General features: G+C 44.4%; 1 protein-coding gene across 4 annotated transcripts in view; it reads right to left on the reverse strand.

Moving 5' to 3' along the window:
- RABGAP1 (RAB GTPase activating protein 1) overlaps positions 1-19,342 on the reverse strand; it is a 158,085-nt gene that overhangs the window by 12,922 nt on the left and 125,821 nt on the right. For all 4 annotated transcript variants that reach the window (XM_053663738.1, XM_053663739.1, XM_037165002.2 and 1 more), the window contains 7 exons: positions 17,252-17,326; positions 14,373-14,498; positions 13,625-13,768; positions 11,353-11,394; positions 10,976-11,104; positions 851-943; positions 312-422 (listed from right to left, as the gene is read on the reverse strand). In XM_053663738.1, coding sequence (XP_053519713.1) covers positions 312-422; positions 851-943; positions 10,976-11,104; positions 11,353-11,394; positions 13,625-13,768; positions 14,373-14,498; positions 17,252-17,326 — 720 coding nt within the window. The remainder of the gene's footprint in view (positions 1-311; positions 423-850; positions 944-10,975; positions 11,105-11,352; positions 11,395-13,624; positions 13,769-14,372; positions 14,499-17,251; positions 17,327-19,342) is intronic.

Consider the following 19,342-nt stretch of genomic DNA (forward strand, 5'->3'; position numbering starts at 1 on the left):
GTTAAGAAAATCACGGTGATTAAATGCCACTGCCAATTGTGATAGCTAAGAATTAGCCAGAAGGTCCCTCTATCAAGCACTGCTTAGAAAAAAGTTCAAGGACCGCTTGTCTTAGGAGCGAAGAGTATGGTAAAGAGGGCTTCCGGGGGATCACTGCTGATCCTTGAAGGAAAGGAGGAGAGGAATGCCGACAAGGGTCAGTCCCAGGGAGACAGCTAACCAGAACAACGAGCACTAAACCTCAGGAGCTCAGTGATTAAGAGGGAAGGCAGGTGCTGGATACAATGTATCCATTCAGACCGACTACTCACGTTATCCAGGTCCTTTCGCAGTGCGATCTTGCTGGTCACCAGCTCATGGGCCAGGTCGTCGTTTTCCTGTTCCAACCTCATGTTCGCTTCTTGTAGACGCCTATTCTCCCGCTGAGGAGTTAAAAGGGACCAGTTAGAGACACATAAAAATCAGATGAAAGCGACAGTTTCTCTGGGCTAACCCTCAACACTACTTCCTGAGTCCTATGGAAACTGTGAGAGACATGGCTGGTCCTGATGTGCTACCTACCAATCAATGATTTCTTACTTTCTGTCTTCACTGGAGAAGGCTTAACTGGCTCAAGTGACCCTGTCAAGTTAACGTCTTATTAACTGCGCCAAAGGGCCACTGAACTGTAACAGACCAGGCATCTGGTTTGAAGCAAAACAAACTTTTTCCCCCCTCATTTGCAAACTCAAATTGAAATTTGAACCTAAAACAGTGGAACTGAAGTTTAAAAATAATCTGGCAAAGCTGCTCCAGGCACCGTTACATGAAAGGCTGCAAGCTCTTCCCATCACTTCAGCCACAAACGAACCTCGAACCGCTCGATGGGGTCCTCCTGCTGGGCCTGCTGCTCCCTCATGGTGTGATACTCTTTCTCGTATTTCTTCAGCTTCTTCTGACTGATCTGTCAAATAAATCACAGCACACGTTACAGAGTATCAGGAAGTGGTGGGTGCTTCAGGGTGAAGACTGGGGCTTCCCCAGTCACCATGGAAGTGGTGTTGCCTGTTTTTGGAGGGAAATCATCAGAGGGGATCAAAGTCCAGGACCCCAAATTCTTATTCAGTGACTCCGTGTCCAGGGTCCTGTGGGGTTCCTGCGGTTTTTACTAACAGAGTTAGAACAACACCTCCAGGTAGCTCCTCCCGCCCGAGTTCTGGGTCCTGTTGTCCCTAACCACCACCATCACCCTTGTATTTAGCACACACCAGCACTGCTGCAAGGTGCTTTACATCTCTGACCTCGCGTCACCTCTACAGGTATTTTCATGCTCATTTTATGGGCAAGTTAACTCAGGAATAAGGCGGTTACATAAATTGGCCATGGTCACTCAGGGCCAGGCAGGTCTGGGATTTGAACCCAAGGAGCTAGACCGAGGCTCAAGCTGCAGCTGCCGCACTACCACACCTCCTTCCAACTCCGCTGCTCCTTCTGTGCCACTTTCAAATCGGCACGATTCCCTCCTCCCTTCAAAACACAGCTCTGCTGCTCACTGTTTGACGGCTCTGCTGCCTCCTCACACGACCGTCCTCTTTCCCTCGAGCTTGTTCTTACCAACCACCACGGCAAATCACCGGTCTATACCTTCCACTGCTTCTGCCTCTCTCTTCAATCTTCTAAATCAAGCTTTGCTCTGACTACACTGTAGAAAGCACCCTCTGGAAGGCCACCAGGCGGGTTCTCTCTCTCCCCAACTAAACTTCCAAATGTCTGACTTTCAAGCTTACATGTGACCAGCCCACTCCCTTTCTCTCTTGGCTCTCCTTCTACCCAGCACAGGGGTGTCGAGCTCATTTCACTGGGGGCCATATCAGCACCAGCCTCACGGTTGCCTTCAAAGAGCTGATGTAACTTCAGGACTGCATAAATGAACCTACCCCTTCACTAGGGGCAAGGAGCTCGGCACTGCCGCTGGGCAGAGACCAGGTGCCAGGCTGCATGAAACAAGGTGGAGGGCCGGACTCAGCCTGCAGGCCTTGTGTGCCCCTGGGACCTGACAGGTTGTTACCTCTTTTTTATCAGTCGGCTCTTCTTCTGCGTCTGGACCATAACCAAGGGCATCCTTTCAAGATGCAAGTCTCAGTCTTTTGTTTGATTCCTTCCTCTAAACCACGGACCCATCCTCTTGGGTTGTTTTTAAATTACATTTTAAATAATTATGAAATATAAGAAACACAAAACTGATAAAATAGGTATGTGCAACTTCAGGAATGGTTACAAAGCTAACGCTCACCCCTTCCCAAAGCTTCAATAATCAGTACTACGCCGAGTCACACACTTTAGCTGCCAGCTGCAGGTGACTAAGAAACTCCAAGCTGGTCTAGTTCAACTTCATTTTACAGAGGAGGACACCGAGACCTATGCTTGTTCCCTGACTCCCTTCCCCTCTCTTCTCGCTGCCTCCTGTTCTCCCACATTCCTCACGGGGATGTGCACAGGTCTGCTTCCGGAGTCTGGCTGCCGCCCGAGAGGGGAGGCGGCCAAGAACACAGCCTTGTGCCCTGACTGCAGTCTACAGAAAACGCCCATCAAACAGCTGGGGAGCAGCTACATGTGGGAGAGTGACATCTTCCAACTCAGACCATCTGCGGTTTAAGGTCGATGCCGAGGTAAACGTTCACAGTGTGTGTGTGGTGCACAACGAAAGCACCTAAATGCGCCATCTGTGTGACCGTAAATCTATGAACCACCCTCGAGGAGCATCGTCGAGGGAGAGAAACTGAACGAGGTCTATGAGGGCAGACACACTGGGTGAGTGACAGGAGGGCGGCAGGTGTGAGGCCCCCTTAGTGCTTTACCAAAAACAACAGCACCGACCCCAAATCCTCCCAAACCTTCTCCCTGCTCGTTGGGATTCTCCAACTTTTCATTCTCAGACTAGGGGAAGAAAGAATGAACATTTTTTCCCCAGACACATACATTTAAAAAGGCCAATTGTGAAATAATCTCCTCCCCATCTCGTTGCCCCCACCAGAAACACTGCGTTCTCAGAGCACAGGGGCTGCTCCCCCTCGCACTGCGGGGGCTGCTCCCGACAAGTGCGGCCTCTTCACTGGGCTGGTGTTGGGCTCTGAGGTTTCCCTGACAGGATGTGGGCGTTGCTTCACGCGCTTCTCCAGTCCTCCAAGTGCTCTGCACTGAGCATAAGTGACTTTCAGACCCAGGCGGACAAAGTTGGCGCTGTTAAAGTGAACTCGCGCCGCTGTGCTGGGCTGCTCTAAGGTGAGCTCTGCTCATCCCTCTGTGATGGTCCCTACTGAGGTGTTCCGTCAGCACTCAGTCAGCCTTCAGGCTGCAGGGACAGAGCTCACTGGTCCCGAGTCCTGCCGTCTTTACCAGCGCCAGCTCCCTCCCATTTCTCACTGGTTTTTGTCTCGTACCCCCTCCCTCCCTGAAACTCCTTAGCCAACCTCATCACAAAGGAAGAGTAAATAAAAACAACACTGCTTACAGTGGGTGGCACCTGGAAGAGCCAAACAGTTCAGAGGCCCAGGGCCCCCGACAGAGCCTGATGCCTGACACCTGGACGGGGAACTGAGAGGCACCAGCAGGAAAGCAACGATTCAAGCCTCGTCCACACGCAGGCGCACCCAGCGGAGACCAGAGCCCAGCTCCCACCTGCCTGTCCCATTATCCGTGCCTCCATTACCGCCCACGCCCACGTGCACCGAGTGCCCGGGAGTGCTGAGTTACACTGACCACTCTGTACAGTGCCCTTTCCAAGTGAACGCACACCTCAAGCCTGGCCCTCTGCCCAGACAGGCCCGCACCCTGTCCACCTGTCACGTCAGAGCTCCAATGCCACTTCGGTAGGAACCCTCCCTGACACCTTCCCTCCATGAGGCCCAGTCTTTCGTTGTCTATTCTCATAGCATCAAGGCAATTCCTCCAATGGCGCCTGTCCAAGGCCACGATTATCTATTTATGTGCTTACCTGGTTGTCTGTCTTGCCACTAGGAGGCAGGCTTTACCTCCAGTGCCTAGCTCAATGCCTGGAACACAACTGGGACTCAGGGATCAGATGTTGAACAAATTAAAGCCAGCAGCCTTCTTTTTAAACTGATCAGAATGCAGAAGGGACATGTATTTACCCAACAGTTGGGCCCGGCTATGGGCAGTGTGTTTTGCTAGGCAGTAGTGATTCAAAGATGTGTAGAGATCACAACACATAAAGTCTACAGGGCAGGAACTCTGATCCACTGTTAAATTCCTAAAGCCTGGACCATAGTGAGCATGAAAACTCTTAATGAGACACAGTCCCCACTCTTCAAAGTGCAAGGGTCATTCTGTCTGTTCCTTACTCCGCTAACACTGTAACTGCACGCAGGAAGCGGGCAGTTGTGCAGTCAGCCCAGAGCCCTCAATCACACCCGCTGCTGGCCGACCTGTCAGAGGCTGTGCAAGTCACAGCTTCACATGCAGTGGCATTTTTGCCCTCAGAGAAAATTATATTTGATTTTTTTTGTTTAAATGTACTTTTATGGAGAAAATATTCTAACAGTTTTCTGGGATAAGACTGAGTTTACAATTTAGGTACGAACAATCCTAGACCCCACTGCAATGAGTCCAGAGGGTCGCAGTGCTGTGCGACGCTAAGTGCCCGGGCAGAGGAGGCCAGACCAGGGCAGGCCCGAGACCCCGGGTGTCTGCACGACCATCGGTCACCGGAAGGGCGGCAGCCACACTAAAGGCCTCGTCTTGCTGTCCTCCCTTCTGCCCTGCGGTGTTAATCTACTGTGGGCCACATGGCAGAGGCAGAGCCAGGATGACACGCAAGGTCTCTGCCACTCCAAGGTCTGCGCCTATAACCACTTGAAACAAATCAACATTCTACTTAATTTTTGAGCCTTTTTACTTAATTTGTTTAAATAGTTCAGACTCAAACTCCCTCAAAGATCACTAAACAGAATTAGACATTCTGGTCCTACCATCAGGTTTTTTTTTCTCTAAAATGCAGAAGCAAACTGAGAGCAGAGAACCCAAACACAGATAAGGACCAAGGGAGACCACCTTACTGAGTAAGAAGGCAGTGACCACTGCTACCCCTGCAACACTGAAAAATTTAGGGTATAGTGCAGAGAAAGAGAGCAGCCACTCAGAAGTTTCCTTGTGAAGCCCAATTCTAAAAGCTAAGAACAAGCCAAGAAGTAAAACTACAGCCTGGTGTAGTCAGAAAATTGAGCTTAGGTATAGTGTGCACGCAGCTTCCAGGCCGACACAGAGGCTCAGCTACTGTTCAGCACAAGGGGCTCTTGTCCTACTCAGCCAATCCCTCATTCACAGAACAACACCGTCCCGGCTAACAACGAAAAACCCTAAAAACAGTTGCAAATCCCCCCCCAAAACCCCCCCCTGTTCCCTCCTTTCCCCCCAAACCAACTTTTTACTATAATTTAAAAACACACAGTAATGATATGACAAAAAACCTAACCCCCCCCAAAAAAAAAAATCTCCTCCCCACCCTCCCCCCCCCAAAACCCCACCCCCCCCCCCCCCCCAAACCAACCTAAAACCCCAAACCATTCTCTTATTTTAATATTACACTCCCCCCCAAAAAAACGCAGTGATAGTAAGCACTGACTTCAGAGTCTAACATTCCCAGGATCTAATCCCCACTCTATCACTTAGGAAATTTATACCCTTTGGGAATTTTCTAAGCTTCAAATAGACATTTGAAAACTGACCTCATGTGGTCACTGTAGGGCTAATTTGCTATGTGCAGACACTATGGAAAATCTGGAAACATATTAAGACTGATTAAGTGACTGCAATCACAGAGCTTAAAACCCTCACGCACATTTAAATTTACAAATGATCTGGCCAGAGAATGAAATTCACACTAGTGTGGCTTTTAGCTCATGAATATAAAAAGCCCCCAATGGTAGATATTCCCAAATGACAGCATTTTCTCCTTCTCCAAATAGCCAATGATTAGGGTTACGTTAATTTGCAGATACTGCTATGTGTTTTTCATAATAACTTTTCTTAAAAGTAGTTATTAAGTAGTTTGTAGTCTAGCACAATCATTTTATGTTTGAAGTAACAAATCCCAATGAAACAGTGGTTCAGAAACCACATTTCACTTCAGGCAGATTCCACAACAAAAGGGTCAGGTCTTAAGCGTGACCTCAGAAACTCACGGAGCCATCTCCTTTCCCTCGGCTCCTGCTGCTTCTAAGCTAAGCTACACCTGACTTGTTCTCTAAAACACATACATGGATATAAAGAAAAACTGCTCTCACATATTGCTTGAATCAGAAACTTAAAAGACCTCAATGCAACTCTCCCCCAACAAGGGACAGCACATTTATGAGTACGAAAGGGCAGCAGAGCAACTAGGGCCATTCGCAAACGCCCGCAGCAATCTTTAGAAATGAAGTGCCCTTCAGACCTAGTATCAGAAGTGGAAAGTACTTCATTATTTCAGGACACTGGCCCATGGAGAAAGTAAGTCAGGGAACAGCTAAATGAGTTCTGATGCATGCGTGTTGTTAAATTTTAGATTAGGGGCAGGAGATCAAAAACTCCTCAAAAAACAAATATTTCTGTCCTATAATAAACTAAGGAAAAGGAGAGAGAAGAGAAGTAAAAGGGCAAAAAAGAGAGAAAAGTAAAGGCAGACACAAAGATTTTGAGAAAAGGAAGGCTCAAAGGGAGGACCGCTGACCTTTTTGAGCAACACTCCCATCTTGTGGCCATTTTGGGTATTGTCACAACAAACTTCTATTTCTTCTGCAATGAGAAGAGGCCTGTGCAATGGAGCAGAGAGCACGGGGAATGCACACAGTCTGAGGGCCCAGGGCTTGTCACTGCCCAACCAGTACAAGCTGGGTCAGTTACGTGACTGCTATAAGCATCAGTTTCCACAGATGGTACAGTGAGGAAGAAATGAGACACTTCTAGAAACTATGTAAATACCAGAAATAACAACACTGTAATCGTTAAAGAACAAGGAAAACAGGTATCTGTTTCCTGGACTAGCATGTGAGGCTAAGTATTCCCAATTTCCACCTTAATCAGGAAGTACAACTTTGAAAAAAAAGCCAAAATTAAAAAAATTAAAAATAATGGAATGGAATTTTAGTGAGTTAGAGTCAATGTTTCCTTTCTAAATTCCACTCCCCAAAGTTCAAAAGCTAGTTTCCAAACCATTCCATAGCAGGACCCTTCTCCATGTCCAGAGGGGGGCTCCTCTCCCCCAGGGGGGCCCATGCAGTTCCCATGCTGACGGAGGTGCTCTAAACCCCCTGCAGCCCACAGCATGCATGCAGGGCTTGCCAAGGGTTTTATTTTTCAGCTGGCAAATTACACCATGATTGAGGTTCACCACCAGTAACTGGCTCAACTGTTGCCTATATCTCCCTTAATATTTGCCGGTAGTAAGCACAGCTGCCAGAGCACAACTACTAACCACTCACTCAGTTGTACACACCATATCCCACCTTTCAGCAGAAAAATCGCACTCTCTCACGTCCCGGTGAATCTGTAGGCTTTCCATGCTGTGAAATCACTTTAAAAAAAAAATTACTATCTTTCTAACCCTGAAACCATGTGCAAGTAGGGGTACATCCAAAGGGTACCCCAGCCATGCCGAGTTCTCCAGGGCCAGAAGGAATTACGTATCTAACACAACATGTGTGTGCTATGTATGTAGCACACCCTTAACTTCTTGGAAAGCACAGGCAAGAAAAAGAAGACATTAGACAACCCCCACCTGGACTATGGAAATAAAGGATTCATATATTACTAAAGTGTTTCAAACTAATGAAAACCCCAAAAGATAACACCTTCAGCTGGGACCTACTTTTAAGCCTTGCTCAAATCCAGGTTAACTCTTGTTTATAAACCACATGTAGTATTCATTTATTCTCTCATTCAATCAATATTTACATGCCAGACACTGTTCTTGCGCTGGAGAGTCAGTAAACAAGAGATAAGGTCCCCTCTATCACAGGCTTCATTCTAGTGGGAGGGGGAATCAAACAATTGTAAAACAAAACGTTGCGCAGTGTAAGTGGAAGATAAGTGAGGGCAAGAAGATCAGGGCTGGGGGAGCGCCCCTCCAGACGCCGCCGTCATTGGAGGAGGCCGCTCTCCGGTGGCAGGATATTTGTGCCGAAGGCCGAGCAAGGCAACAGCGAAGCCACATGGGCACCACAGAGAACAGGACAGGTAGAGACCAGCCAGTGCAGAGGCCTGTGGAGTGAACACGTCAGCCTGCTGGAGAACAGCCGAGAAGGCCAGGGTGTCTGAAGTGGAAAAATAAGAAACTCAGCAGAAGACGAAATCAGAAGAGATGACTGAGAGATCAGATGGTGTCAGGCCTTGTAGGCCAAGGCTAAAACTTCAGTTTTATCCTAAGAAACCATCAGAGTTTTAAGCAAGGGGGAGAGGGGATTGAGAAAAGCCTGGGAGAAAACCACTGTGGAAACAGAAAGACCAAGGAGTCTACTGACACATTACGGGGGAGGTGATGGTGGTGGTTAGACTCCAGTGTCAGTGAAGAAGGGAGCAGGAAGCGGTCAGGCTCAGGACACACTCAGACAGGGCTTGGGTGTGCAGTGTGAAGATGGGGAATGTGAGAGAAAGAGACGTTGCAGATGATACCAAGGTTTTTTTTGGCCTGAGCAACCAGCCAGGTACCACACACTGGGACAGACACCGAGAGAGCAGTGGTCTGTAGGGGAAGAAATCACCAGGAACAGGCAGCGCCTTGTGGGTGCTGCACCAGGTTGAGGTGGAAGGAGACTCAGACCTTCAGAGCTTACCTGGTTCTCTGCTGTGCACAAACCCAGCATCCTGCAAATGTCGCCGAAATGTTTCATATGTGCTTCAAGACCAGAGAGGAAGTGACCACAGCAGTAGTCACTAGGCACTGTGATCAATAAGCACCCTACAAATGCTGTAGCTAATCCTCATACATGAAAGGACTGAACTATGTCCTGAACTATATGTGGTAAAATATCATTAAATGCTACCTGTAATACTTGTGAAGTAGGTCACATTTTAATTTGAATGATAAAGTGAATGATTATCTTCATTTCTAGAAATTCTAGTTCCCTTTTTTTAAAAAAAATACCCCATTCATTTTCTCTTATGATTTCTGTTGTTTTTTGGGCTACTGGGTTGGTTTGTATCCCCTCTTTCAAAACGAAGCAGCAGCTCCAGGGTCCTTAACTTCAGGCAGAGGTCCCAGTCTCAGCTGCTGAAGGCACCAAGTCGTGCCGCTTGTCTGCGTGAGCACCAACCACCTACCTACACGTCTGCACTCCCTCTGACGTGCTGTCAGGCCACACACACTGCTTCCAGCTACTTGCTTCACCTACCTGGCCACATCTCTTTTTTCTCGTACAACTAGAACCAGAAGTCCAAAGTTACCTTGCAGATGAGGGGACCCCTTAAATAACTGAGTATCCCTGAATTCAGATCTCCCTGAGGCCAAGTCCATACTCTCTCCAATAGTGAAGCTTCTCACCCACACCTGTCCTGACACACTAATTCCTGTTTTACCCTCTGGAGTCACATACGGTAAACGTGGTAGTCTATTATGTTCCCTATAAAATCTGAATGCAACTATTTATTTTGTCTACTATTTGCCTCCAGCTGATAATCCCAAACTAAACTCCTTCAATTATTTTTTTGTTCTTTCAGAAAAAATTTATTATACCATGAACACAGGAAATCCTGTTTTGTTTTGTTTTTTTACCTTAAACACTGTACAAATCATACATGCCATTGGGAGTGAAAAACACTGAGTGGGTTTTTGTCATGTAGTATTGGTTTCACACTAGGGAGTTGCCAACCACAGCAACGAATACTGGAAGTTAAGGGCCAGCACAGCAGAAACCATGGGACCTGCAGTCTGCCACTAACTAGCTGTAGGACCCTGGTGGTGAGGGCAACGCCTTCTGAGTGTTTTGGTTTGTCTTCAAAGTGGGAATAATAATACCTCTCTTAGCGCTCAAAGGCCAGGGGAGGCAGTAAGATTAAACGCACAGGACACAATACATATAAAAACACGTGAAAGGCAGAGGGGTGAGGAAAAGGGAGAGATGCTGGTCAAAGGGCAAGTTCCAGGAACCTAAGGCGCAGTACGGAATGGGGGCTGCAGGTAACAAGACTGCACCGTAGGCTTGCGAGGTGCTTGGAGAGCACGACCTCAACGTCCTCACCATCACAACCTCAAAATGGCAACTCTGTGGGAGGAGGGATACGTCAACCAGTCTTACTGTGGGCACACTCTGAAATAAATACATGTATCACATCACCACTCTGTATACCTTCAATTTACATAACACTGTATGTCAATTATATCTCAGTGAGGCTGGAGAAAAACAGCCTCATCTGGGACCCTGGGAGAGCCACTGCTTTAGGCCTAGACTGTGAAGGAAAGGCAAAGTGTCACAAAATAACCACTACAACTAACAAATTGTTATGTAGTATACATCTGGCACCTTAGCTGTGTTTGTGGTTTCATTTTTTTAACGTGGGGAAAGTTGTTACCCTTAATTATGTTAACCAGAAGAATTTTATTTTCTCTCTATTGTATTATATAAGTTAAGTAGAGAAAGAATTACCCTGAATGAGGAGAAAACCTGTTACAATTTTTTGTGGGGAAAATATATAATATAAATTAAAAAAAAATTTTAATGTAGCCCTGGCTGGTGTAGCACAGTGGATTGAGCGCAGGCCTGAGAACCACATGATCGAGGTTCGATTCAGGGCACATGCCTGGGTTGCAGGCCAGTTCTCAGCAGGGGACTCACGAGAGGCAATCATACATTGATATTTCTCTCCTTCCCTTCCTCTCTAAAAATAAATAAATAAATAAAATCTTTAAAAAAAATTTTAATGTATTATAAATGTTGATACTTTGATCAAGAACAGTGATATATTTGCTGCACAAAAAATTAAATTAATGCAAAAATAACCTTACCTTCATGTTGCAAGCAAGTTCCATTAGCTTCTTTGCATTTTCTTCTGAGCGGTATCTCTTAGGAAGCTGAACCCTGAAGAATTTCAAGGCACCTTCAAAGTCCGTCAATAGCAAGTCATCCTTCGAAGTCTTGAAATACAGAAAATACATACAACTGTGTGTAGGAAAGGTTCTTGGCTTTGCAGATGTCCAAGAAGCATTTTATAATCCCGGCAGCTTTACAACCCCCAGCAGATGCTTCTCGGCTTGGCCAGAGCTACTTGTACATCTCCACTCTCAGGGGCAACGTCAGAGCACAGTGGCCACTGAGATGAGATTAAGACCAAGCTATCACAACAGAATATGACAGGTAACTGAGCTTACGAATAAATATGTACCTTTAGTAATCCAAGGGCGACGTTAAAAATAACACTTATTCCCTGAAAAAGAAAACATAGAACAGTATTTTCAATGTTTGTATCTGGACCATAAAGCCATCTGTCTTAGGAATATCCCACACATTTAGAGAAATTGTAAAACATTAATTAAATGGAATATCCTGAAAATGCCTTGGAAAGTGAAAACTAGAGCCACCATTGAAACACCACTTAAAGGAGACCAGACCTGGCCTCTCATTCTTGTGAGAGAAGAGCTTTTCCAGACCTATTCTCACATTTGACAAGAACACTCTTCCAAAGTGCCCTACTCTTCCAAACCAAAACACAAAGTCCTAAATGCGTGATCAGGAAATAACTCCTGATTTATTCTGAACTTAATTTTGTGTGGCTGCCTTCAGGCTACAGCAATTATTGGGAGCCCTACAGCCCAGAACTGAATCTGCTCAGGGCTCCTTCCGCCTGGCCATCCTCCATGCCACCCCTCCAGGAGAGGTGGGGGCAAAGGACAAATGGGTGGGAGGCACTAACATCTGCTGATTGAGTTAAACTATGTAAGTTCTGGGTCTCAGTTTCTGTAACTAATATTCTCCCAAGGGTTTTCTAAGTTAGTCAGTCTCGTTTATTTAAATTACTGAGCATGCTACTGGGCTCCTAACTACTGAACATGGTGGTCTGTAACAGGGAGAACTGGACAACTCAGAGGTTTGAAGTTAGGATTCGGTGACATCGACTATGATGCATCCAAGTAACGGGCACTTGGCACAAGGAAGAACAATGGTACAGTTGGGACTGTCACTTCTTATAGTGTTTCAAGCTGGGTAGAAGATATGAATTCTTTAATGGATTTTCATGTTTTGCATATGTTAAGATTAAACAAAAAGAAATATGGTGTAGATGTTTACGTGTCTATCGATGTTCCAGTAATGAAATTAAGAGGTTAACAAATAGTATATATAGTATAATCATATTTTAAAATAATACAGACCTATAATATGCATTATCACATAATATTCCATATGAAAAAAACCTATTCCACATAGAAATTGTACTGTACACATACACACACAGAAAAAGGCTGAAAGAACATATACCAGAGTGAGATCAGAAATATCTTTAAACCTCTTTGCTTATATTTTTCCACAGTTTCTATAATAAAATATATATATATATATTTTTTAAAGTATTTTATTTATTTATTTTTAGAGAGAGGGAAAGGGAAGGAGAAAGAGTGGGAGAGAAACATCAATGTGTGGTTGCCTCTCATGTGTCCCCTACTGGGGACCTGGCCTGCAACCCAGGCATGTGCCCTGACTGGGAATCGAACCGGAGACCCTCTGGTTCACAGGCCCGTGCTCAATCTACTGAGCTATGCCAGCCAGGGCTGTGTTTGAAATTAATTAATTTTTTCTTAAATACACCCACCCCCCCAAAGCCAAAAACTATGTTGTGGCAAAGGCTGCTATTTACTCTAATATCTACTTTGTTTTGGCAATAACCCCCCCCCCCCCAATTTATTGCAAATTTCTATCAAGCTTTAAAAAAAACAACCACTCTTGCCCTGACTAGTGTGGCTCAGCTGGCTGGTCATCGTCCCGCCACGTGAAAGGTCCTTGGTTCGATTCCCAGTCAGGGCACATGCCTGGGTTGTGGGCCCCGTCCCCCACTGGGGCGGCGCATGGGAGGCAACCAACCAAGGTTGCTCTCACACATCGATGTTTCTTTCCCTCTCTCTAAAAATATAAATAAAATAAAATCTTTGGAGAAAAAATCTCTCTTGCACATCTAAGTTCATTTCCACTTACCAATAAGAGATAAGTGGGAACACAGGTGGAACTTCCAGGAAGCCTCTTTTAAAAAAGAGGGCATGCACCCTCTCCCATCCCCTAATCCTTATAGCTATAAAATACAGATTTGGTGGCCAGAGCTCCAACCAGCCATAAGGATGAGAGTCACACTCTAGGGAAGGAAGCTATTGCCAACCTCTGCCTTCTAGCACCTGAGAAAAAAAGCCTCTGCTTAATCACTGTTTTGGATTTCCTCAAAAAATCAGGCAAACCTAGTATTAATTAATACAAATGTCTAATACATACGTGTTTTTGTTTTAGCAGAATGCCTTTAACAAAACATGATCTTTAGCTTCAGCCCAAGGAACAGTCACTTAAACTTGGACTTCTTGGCAGTGAAACAAACTGAGCAGAACAAGTTCTGTTTGGAAAGCTGTTATGAGACGGGCACAGTAACAACCCCCAAGGCTGCGGGCCCCGATACATACCTCACATAAAAGCAGGTCAATGATGTGGAAGACCATGTAGAGAGGGAATTTTGCAGTAAAAAGTGTAAGAAACCACTGGGAAGCATACATGTGAGCTTCAAGACTTATATCCAGGAAGTGGTTGTACAGGTCGGGAATGTATTCCTGAAATAGCAAACTCATTAGGCACATATGCAGCTATTCAGCTCCCACCCAGGAGGCTCATAAATCTAACAGGAACAGGCCAAAAAAGTCACATAGCTGTGTTTTTCTAAAAACCTCCGAAGTGCTCAGAAGAACACTTTTCATCTGGCATTATCTGGCATTTAGCTGCCTTTTCTTGTCCACAAACCAGGTCTAAAGAGGAATACCCAAAATGGTGACAACTGTTTGGAAAGAGAGTTTTCTTTCCAATTATGAAATGTCTGGGAGAGTTTGTTTCACTTCTGTTAGGAGATTCCTAACCAGTCAGCTTCAGAGGCTCAGCGAATACTGCTTGACTGAGATGCTGTGTCAAAGGCCCCTACAAAGCCATTCGATACTTTGAGTGTTTGTAAGACTGAAAACTCAGCTCACATCCATCAGGCTCACACCCTATTACCCTTGGCATCATCATCACGTAGTGAGAAACAAACACAAACCAACCAAGCCCACCTTACCCCCGGGTGCTAAGGCAGTCCTGCTGTCCCTGGCACCACTTCATCAATCTGCTTCTGCCCAGACCATGCTCTAATCTCACTGGCAAATGCAAACTGGATGCTCTTTTTACCTGCATGAGGCGCTCCAACTGATAAAATTTGCAATGCAAATCTTCAAAGTTTTGCTTGAAAAGTTCCCTGAGACCATAGTCAAACATGATCTTGACCAGAACACTGAATGCCTGTTCTTCAGGCATCTGTTACAGAAAGGAAATGAGAGGGGGGGAAAAGTCACAAAACACATACAGAAGTTTTCTCAGTATATTAAATTCATCCCTCTACTCTCTTGTCTGGATACCAGGGAGTTTAGTGATATGTAGTAACTCAGGCCCATGGTTGTGCTTCTTAACATTTATTCACTCAACAAAGAAATCCTCATTGATGTCTACTCTAGGTCAAACACTGTTCCTGTCCTTGAGGAGCCACCCACATAACCAGGGCACAGTAACTATAACAAGAATTAGGCAGAAAAGCCCTAGCTGCTGTGGCTCAGTGGATTGAGCACCAGTCTGCGAATTGAAAGGTGGCTGGTTCTGTTCTGTCAGGGCACAAGCCTGGTTGTGGGCCAATTCCCCAGTAGGGGGCGTGTGAGAGGCAAATGATTGATGTATCTCTCTTCCTTTTTCTCCCTCCTTCCCCCTCTCTCTAGAAATAAATAGATAAAGTCTTCTAAAAACAAAAGAATGAGGCAGAAAGACAGTGAGAGCACAAGGATGGGAAGCCCGAGTCTGCCTCGGGGAGCCAGTGACTGCAGGGAGGACAGGACTTGAAAGAGCAGGACAGGCCAACACACAGGTTCAGGTTTCACCTTTTGCAAAGCATGAGATCTTGTAAATCATGTTTCCTCCTGGCTGCCATTCCATTCTACTAAGAACATCTTTCTTCCTCACAGCTGTTAGAAAAGATGGCTAGAGAAAGCTCACATTTTCCAAGGCTTGCAGGAATGTTCAAAGTACTAATACTTAGAATACTGCAAAATCCCTACTGTTATTTACAGATGTATTTATAATACCTACATCTTCCATAGCTTTATAGAAAAATATTTCCCCAGGAACCTGGCAAGATGTGTGTCTAGTTTTCAAAATACAAAGAAGACTTGGTATGACTGCAGAAAGCCTTAAAAATGTCAAGAAGATGGGCTTCTGTGGAACAAGACAATGGAGGTGGGCTGAGCACAGCAATCACTGGAATAAAGCAAAGCTGAAGAGCAAATCACACTAAGTAATAAATGAGAACAATACAGCATATTATTATTGGAAAAGTTAAGGACTTCAGGCAAAGTACCAGACTCTTCCACACGTGGAGGGAGCCTGGGTCTGACCCAGAGCAGCCTTTCTGTTAGGCAGCCCACATGCCCTTGTGCTGGTATTTATTGAACACGATGGCAAACAGCACAGAAGTCCAACTGAAACACTGTGGATTCAACAGGGAAACCCATTTTAAGGGGCTTGTGATATAACTTCTATGGAGATAAATATCCTTGGACTGAAGCTGAGAACAAAGACTGCCCACAGAGGCTGGTTAGACTTTTAGAAATAAATTGTGCCTAAAACAACAAAACAACACAAAATTTAAAAACTCTACCTGCTGATGGACGTGTTAATTAGTTTGACTGTGTGAGCGTTTCACAATGTATATGTGTATCAAATCATCACACTGTATACACACATACTCAAACATACTCTTTCTCATCAATTGCACAGGTTTATCCTGTTTTACCGCCTACCAACACCAATAAGCTAGGTTCAGTAACAGTAACAAGATAGTAGTGGTTTTTGTTTTACTTGTACTACAACTCTGTATTTTACTTGTATCACAACATGAAAAGGCTTAAAACTTCCAAAGCTTCCCCCTGCTCAGAGAAACAAAATTCAGACTTCCTAGCCCAGCCCCCATGGGCCCACTGGGCACGTCCATCGTCCCCAGGCCCCTCGCTTCCCTGTCACCGGTGATGCTCCAGTCCTCCTGACTTTCTGTCAGTCCCTTCCATCTACAGTTTCCCCAGTTTCAGTGCTTCTATATACTGTCCCATGCCCTCTTCCGGAAATGCTCTACTCTCTACTCTCTTGCTTTTTTGATTGAAGGCCTCCATCAGTCAAATGCAATCCACTGATCTGGGTTAGAAAAAAGCTACAAAGGACTTTACTGAGAAAACCACTGGGGAAAACTGAATGTGAATTGTGTATAAGCCAGTACTGGATTAGTATGGAATTTCTCAGATGTGACTGTGGTATTACAGTTATGTCCTTAGGACATACATGCTCAAGTATTCAGGAGTGAAGTATGAGGATGTTCACTACAGATTTTCCAAAAAAAGATTATTGATAAAAAATAAAATGTGTGTGTGTGTGTAAAAAAGAGGAAGAAAAAATGCAGTGAGAGACAGAGAAATCAGTGTGGAAAAATATTAATTGGTAAATTAGATGAAGATTATACAGGTGTTCACCTTAAGATTTTTTTCAATTTTGCTGTGAATCTAAAAAAATATCAGTTAAGTTGTAGGGTAAAGATCTTGAATGAATGAATGAATGAACGAACGAATGAATGAATAAACAAATGAAAGAAAGAAAAAGAAAGATGGCACTAAAGAAAGCCAACTTCTTGGCCGCCCTCCTACACCAAAACATAAATCCCAAAACAAATTCTAATGACAGTGGCTACTTTAGAGAAGACAAAATGTCCCTAAGGGTCCAACTAAGACTGAAGTCTATCCAATCATCTTAGCAATAAAAACAAAGTCTACCCTTATACCAGTTTCCAACATTGCCACTTATGCTCACCATGTTCTCTTCCACAAGGACAGTAGTTAAGAAAAAGGTTTCTAAATATAGGAGTTAAAACTCATGTCCTAGAGTCTGGCCAAAGCCAATATAAAACCATGCTCAAGTCTAAGGCTAGTAAAAGCGGAGGCAGGCTGTGTCTAAGCCGTAACAGAGACTCATTTACTCACGTGGAGCAGAAGAACAGCAGCGAGAAATGACTGGCCCTGGCAATAACCAATCTCTTCATCATACACAGAATAAGCCTGAAAAAAAAAAATCATGAAGTGTGAATGAATGCAGTCCCTCGTGGGCCACAGTTGCCCTATAGGGCCGTGAACATAAGAACCTGGAAGATGCTGCCCACACCCCACTGCGGCATTCTGATGATCAATGAATGATGCAAACATTTCTCTCCAATCCCATTTTTTATTTTACAATAAATAAACCTGTCACCACACTACCTTCTGTTGCCAAGGAGCGGGGAAGGTTAAGCAAATACCACTTCGGTACTAAAAAAGGTCATCATATCTTGTCTTTGCTCATGCTTTTCCTCCGTCTGAAAATTATGCTCTTCCTTCAGGCTCCAAACATATTACACTCCCCCAGAATTCCCTCTCTTTTCAGTGCTTCTATGGTACTTGCTATACGTCTGTACGGTTGGTACAGTCCTTACCTTACTGCACTTTAAACGTCCATCCTCTCCCTGGATTGGGAGCTCCTTAGGGGCTGGGGTCATGTCCTAGTCAGCCTAGCCAGTACCTCACACACAGCAGGAACTCACTAAACACTGTTAATGTTATTCATCTTCTTTCTGGGAAAAAGTCCTTTGGCAAAGACAAAATACAATTCTTTCTACAATGCCAGTAATAACTTTTCTGATAAGAGGGACTACTCTGAAACTGTTTGTGGGTTCCTCTGGAATTCTTAGTTTGTATTTTTCTTGGCAGTGGTGGATCACCACCCATCTCTCTGACCATGATTTGTAACTCAATACTGACATCCAACGTTCCTTGTGGTTTACTCTTTGGTTGTTTAGCTGTTTTCCAGAGTCTTGTTTTTATTATTAATATTTCTAGTTCTCATGTAAGCTGTGGTGGAAAGGGAAATTCCTATAGATTCAAGATGTTATTTCCTGTCTGACAAATTTATTTCTAATAAATCTCCTTTTATTTTTCACTTATTTTTTTATGCCAAGGTTCCTCTGTGTCCCAAGAAAACTATTTAGAATTGGGTATGTTTAGAATGCAGATCACTTAGTAAAATGTTATGCCAATGCTTATTAAATGAAAATTAAGTCAACATATAAATACACAGGCTTTATCATTAGATTTTGGTGGAACTCTAGCTTTTAAATACACATGATGTAATCATGCATTCATACATTCAGGTAAGATTCACTATAATCCCTTTATATCGCCCATCTCATCAAAGCTTATCTGATGAGAGGCCCACAGAACGAGAAATACGTGCTTTCTCAAAGACAAGGTATGCACCGGGCTTAGAAACAGCCTGTTCAGAAAACAATGAGGCACCACTCAAATCTGTAAAAATCAACAACTGTCAAAACTGCTAGTTTTGCATGTACTGCTAGTACATGCAAACGCAGCTCGATGTTTGTGAAGGTATCAATCAACAACTGATGGATCAAGAAAGAACACAGACTTCAGAGTTAAGAGTCAGGCTGACATCCCATGACAGCTCATGCCTAGGTTTAGGTCTTAAATTCTTACTCATATTCTTTATTTGTAAGATGAGAATAATAATAGTATTTATAACATAGAGCTCGACTGTTGTTCTCAGCCCTCTCATGTCAAGTGCTCAGCTTAATCAATTACGCATTAGGATGAAAACGTATTAATTTTTTTTTTTAAGACTGGAGGGGAGCATATTTTCCAGGTTCATGGAGAAGCCTAAGGAATGCCTACCCACAGGAAAGTACATGATACGTTTGGGAAATGTTTGGAATATGAGGTTCATGGAGGCTGCAAAAATACAGAGAAGAAAAGGCATTTCGTTACTCCAACATTTAGCGCCAAGCCCTGTGCCACGTGCTGCACAAGTTACCATATGTAAGCAGCGCTTCCTGCCCTTGAGAATGTCACAGTTCAGTGGGGCGGTGTGGCAAGTAAATAAACCGGAGTCCAGTGAGAAGTTTGATGCAGTTAAGACATAAAATATTTAGGGAATAAGCCAGAATATATTGTAAAGTGACTTTAATGCTAAGCTAAGGAATTGAGGACTAGGAAATACACTAAAAAACTTTAAATTTTATTCTGTGA

The sequence above is a fragment of the Artibeus jamaicensis genome, unplaced genomic scaffold (assembly GCF_021234435.1).
Source record: "Artibeus jamaicensis isolate MK-2021 breed Jamaican fruit bat unplaced genomic scaffold, CSHL_Jam_final contig_3275, whole genome shotgun sequence".
In the NCBI taxonomy this organism is placed as follows: Eukaryota; Metazoa; Chordata; class Mammalia; order Chiroptera; family Phyllostomidae; genus Artibeus; species Artibeus jamaicensis.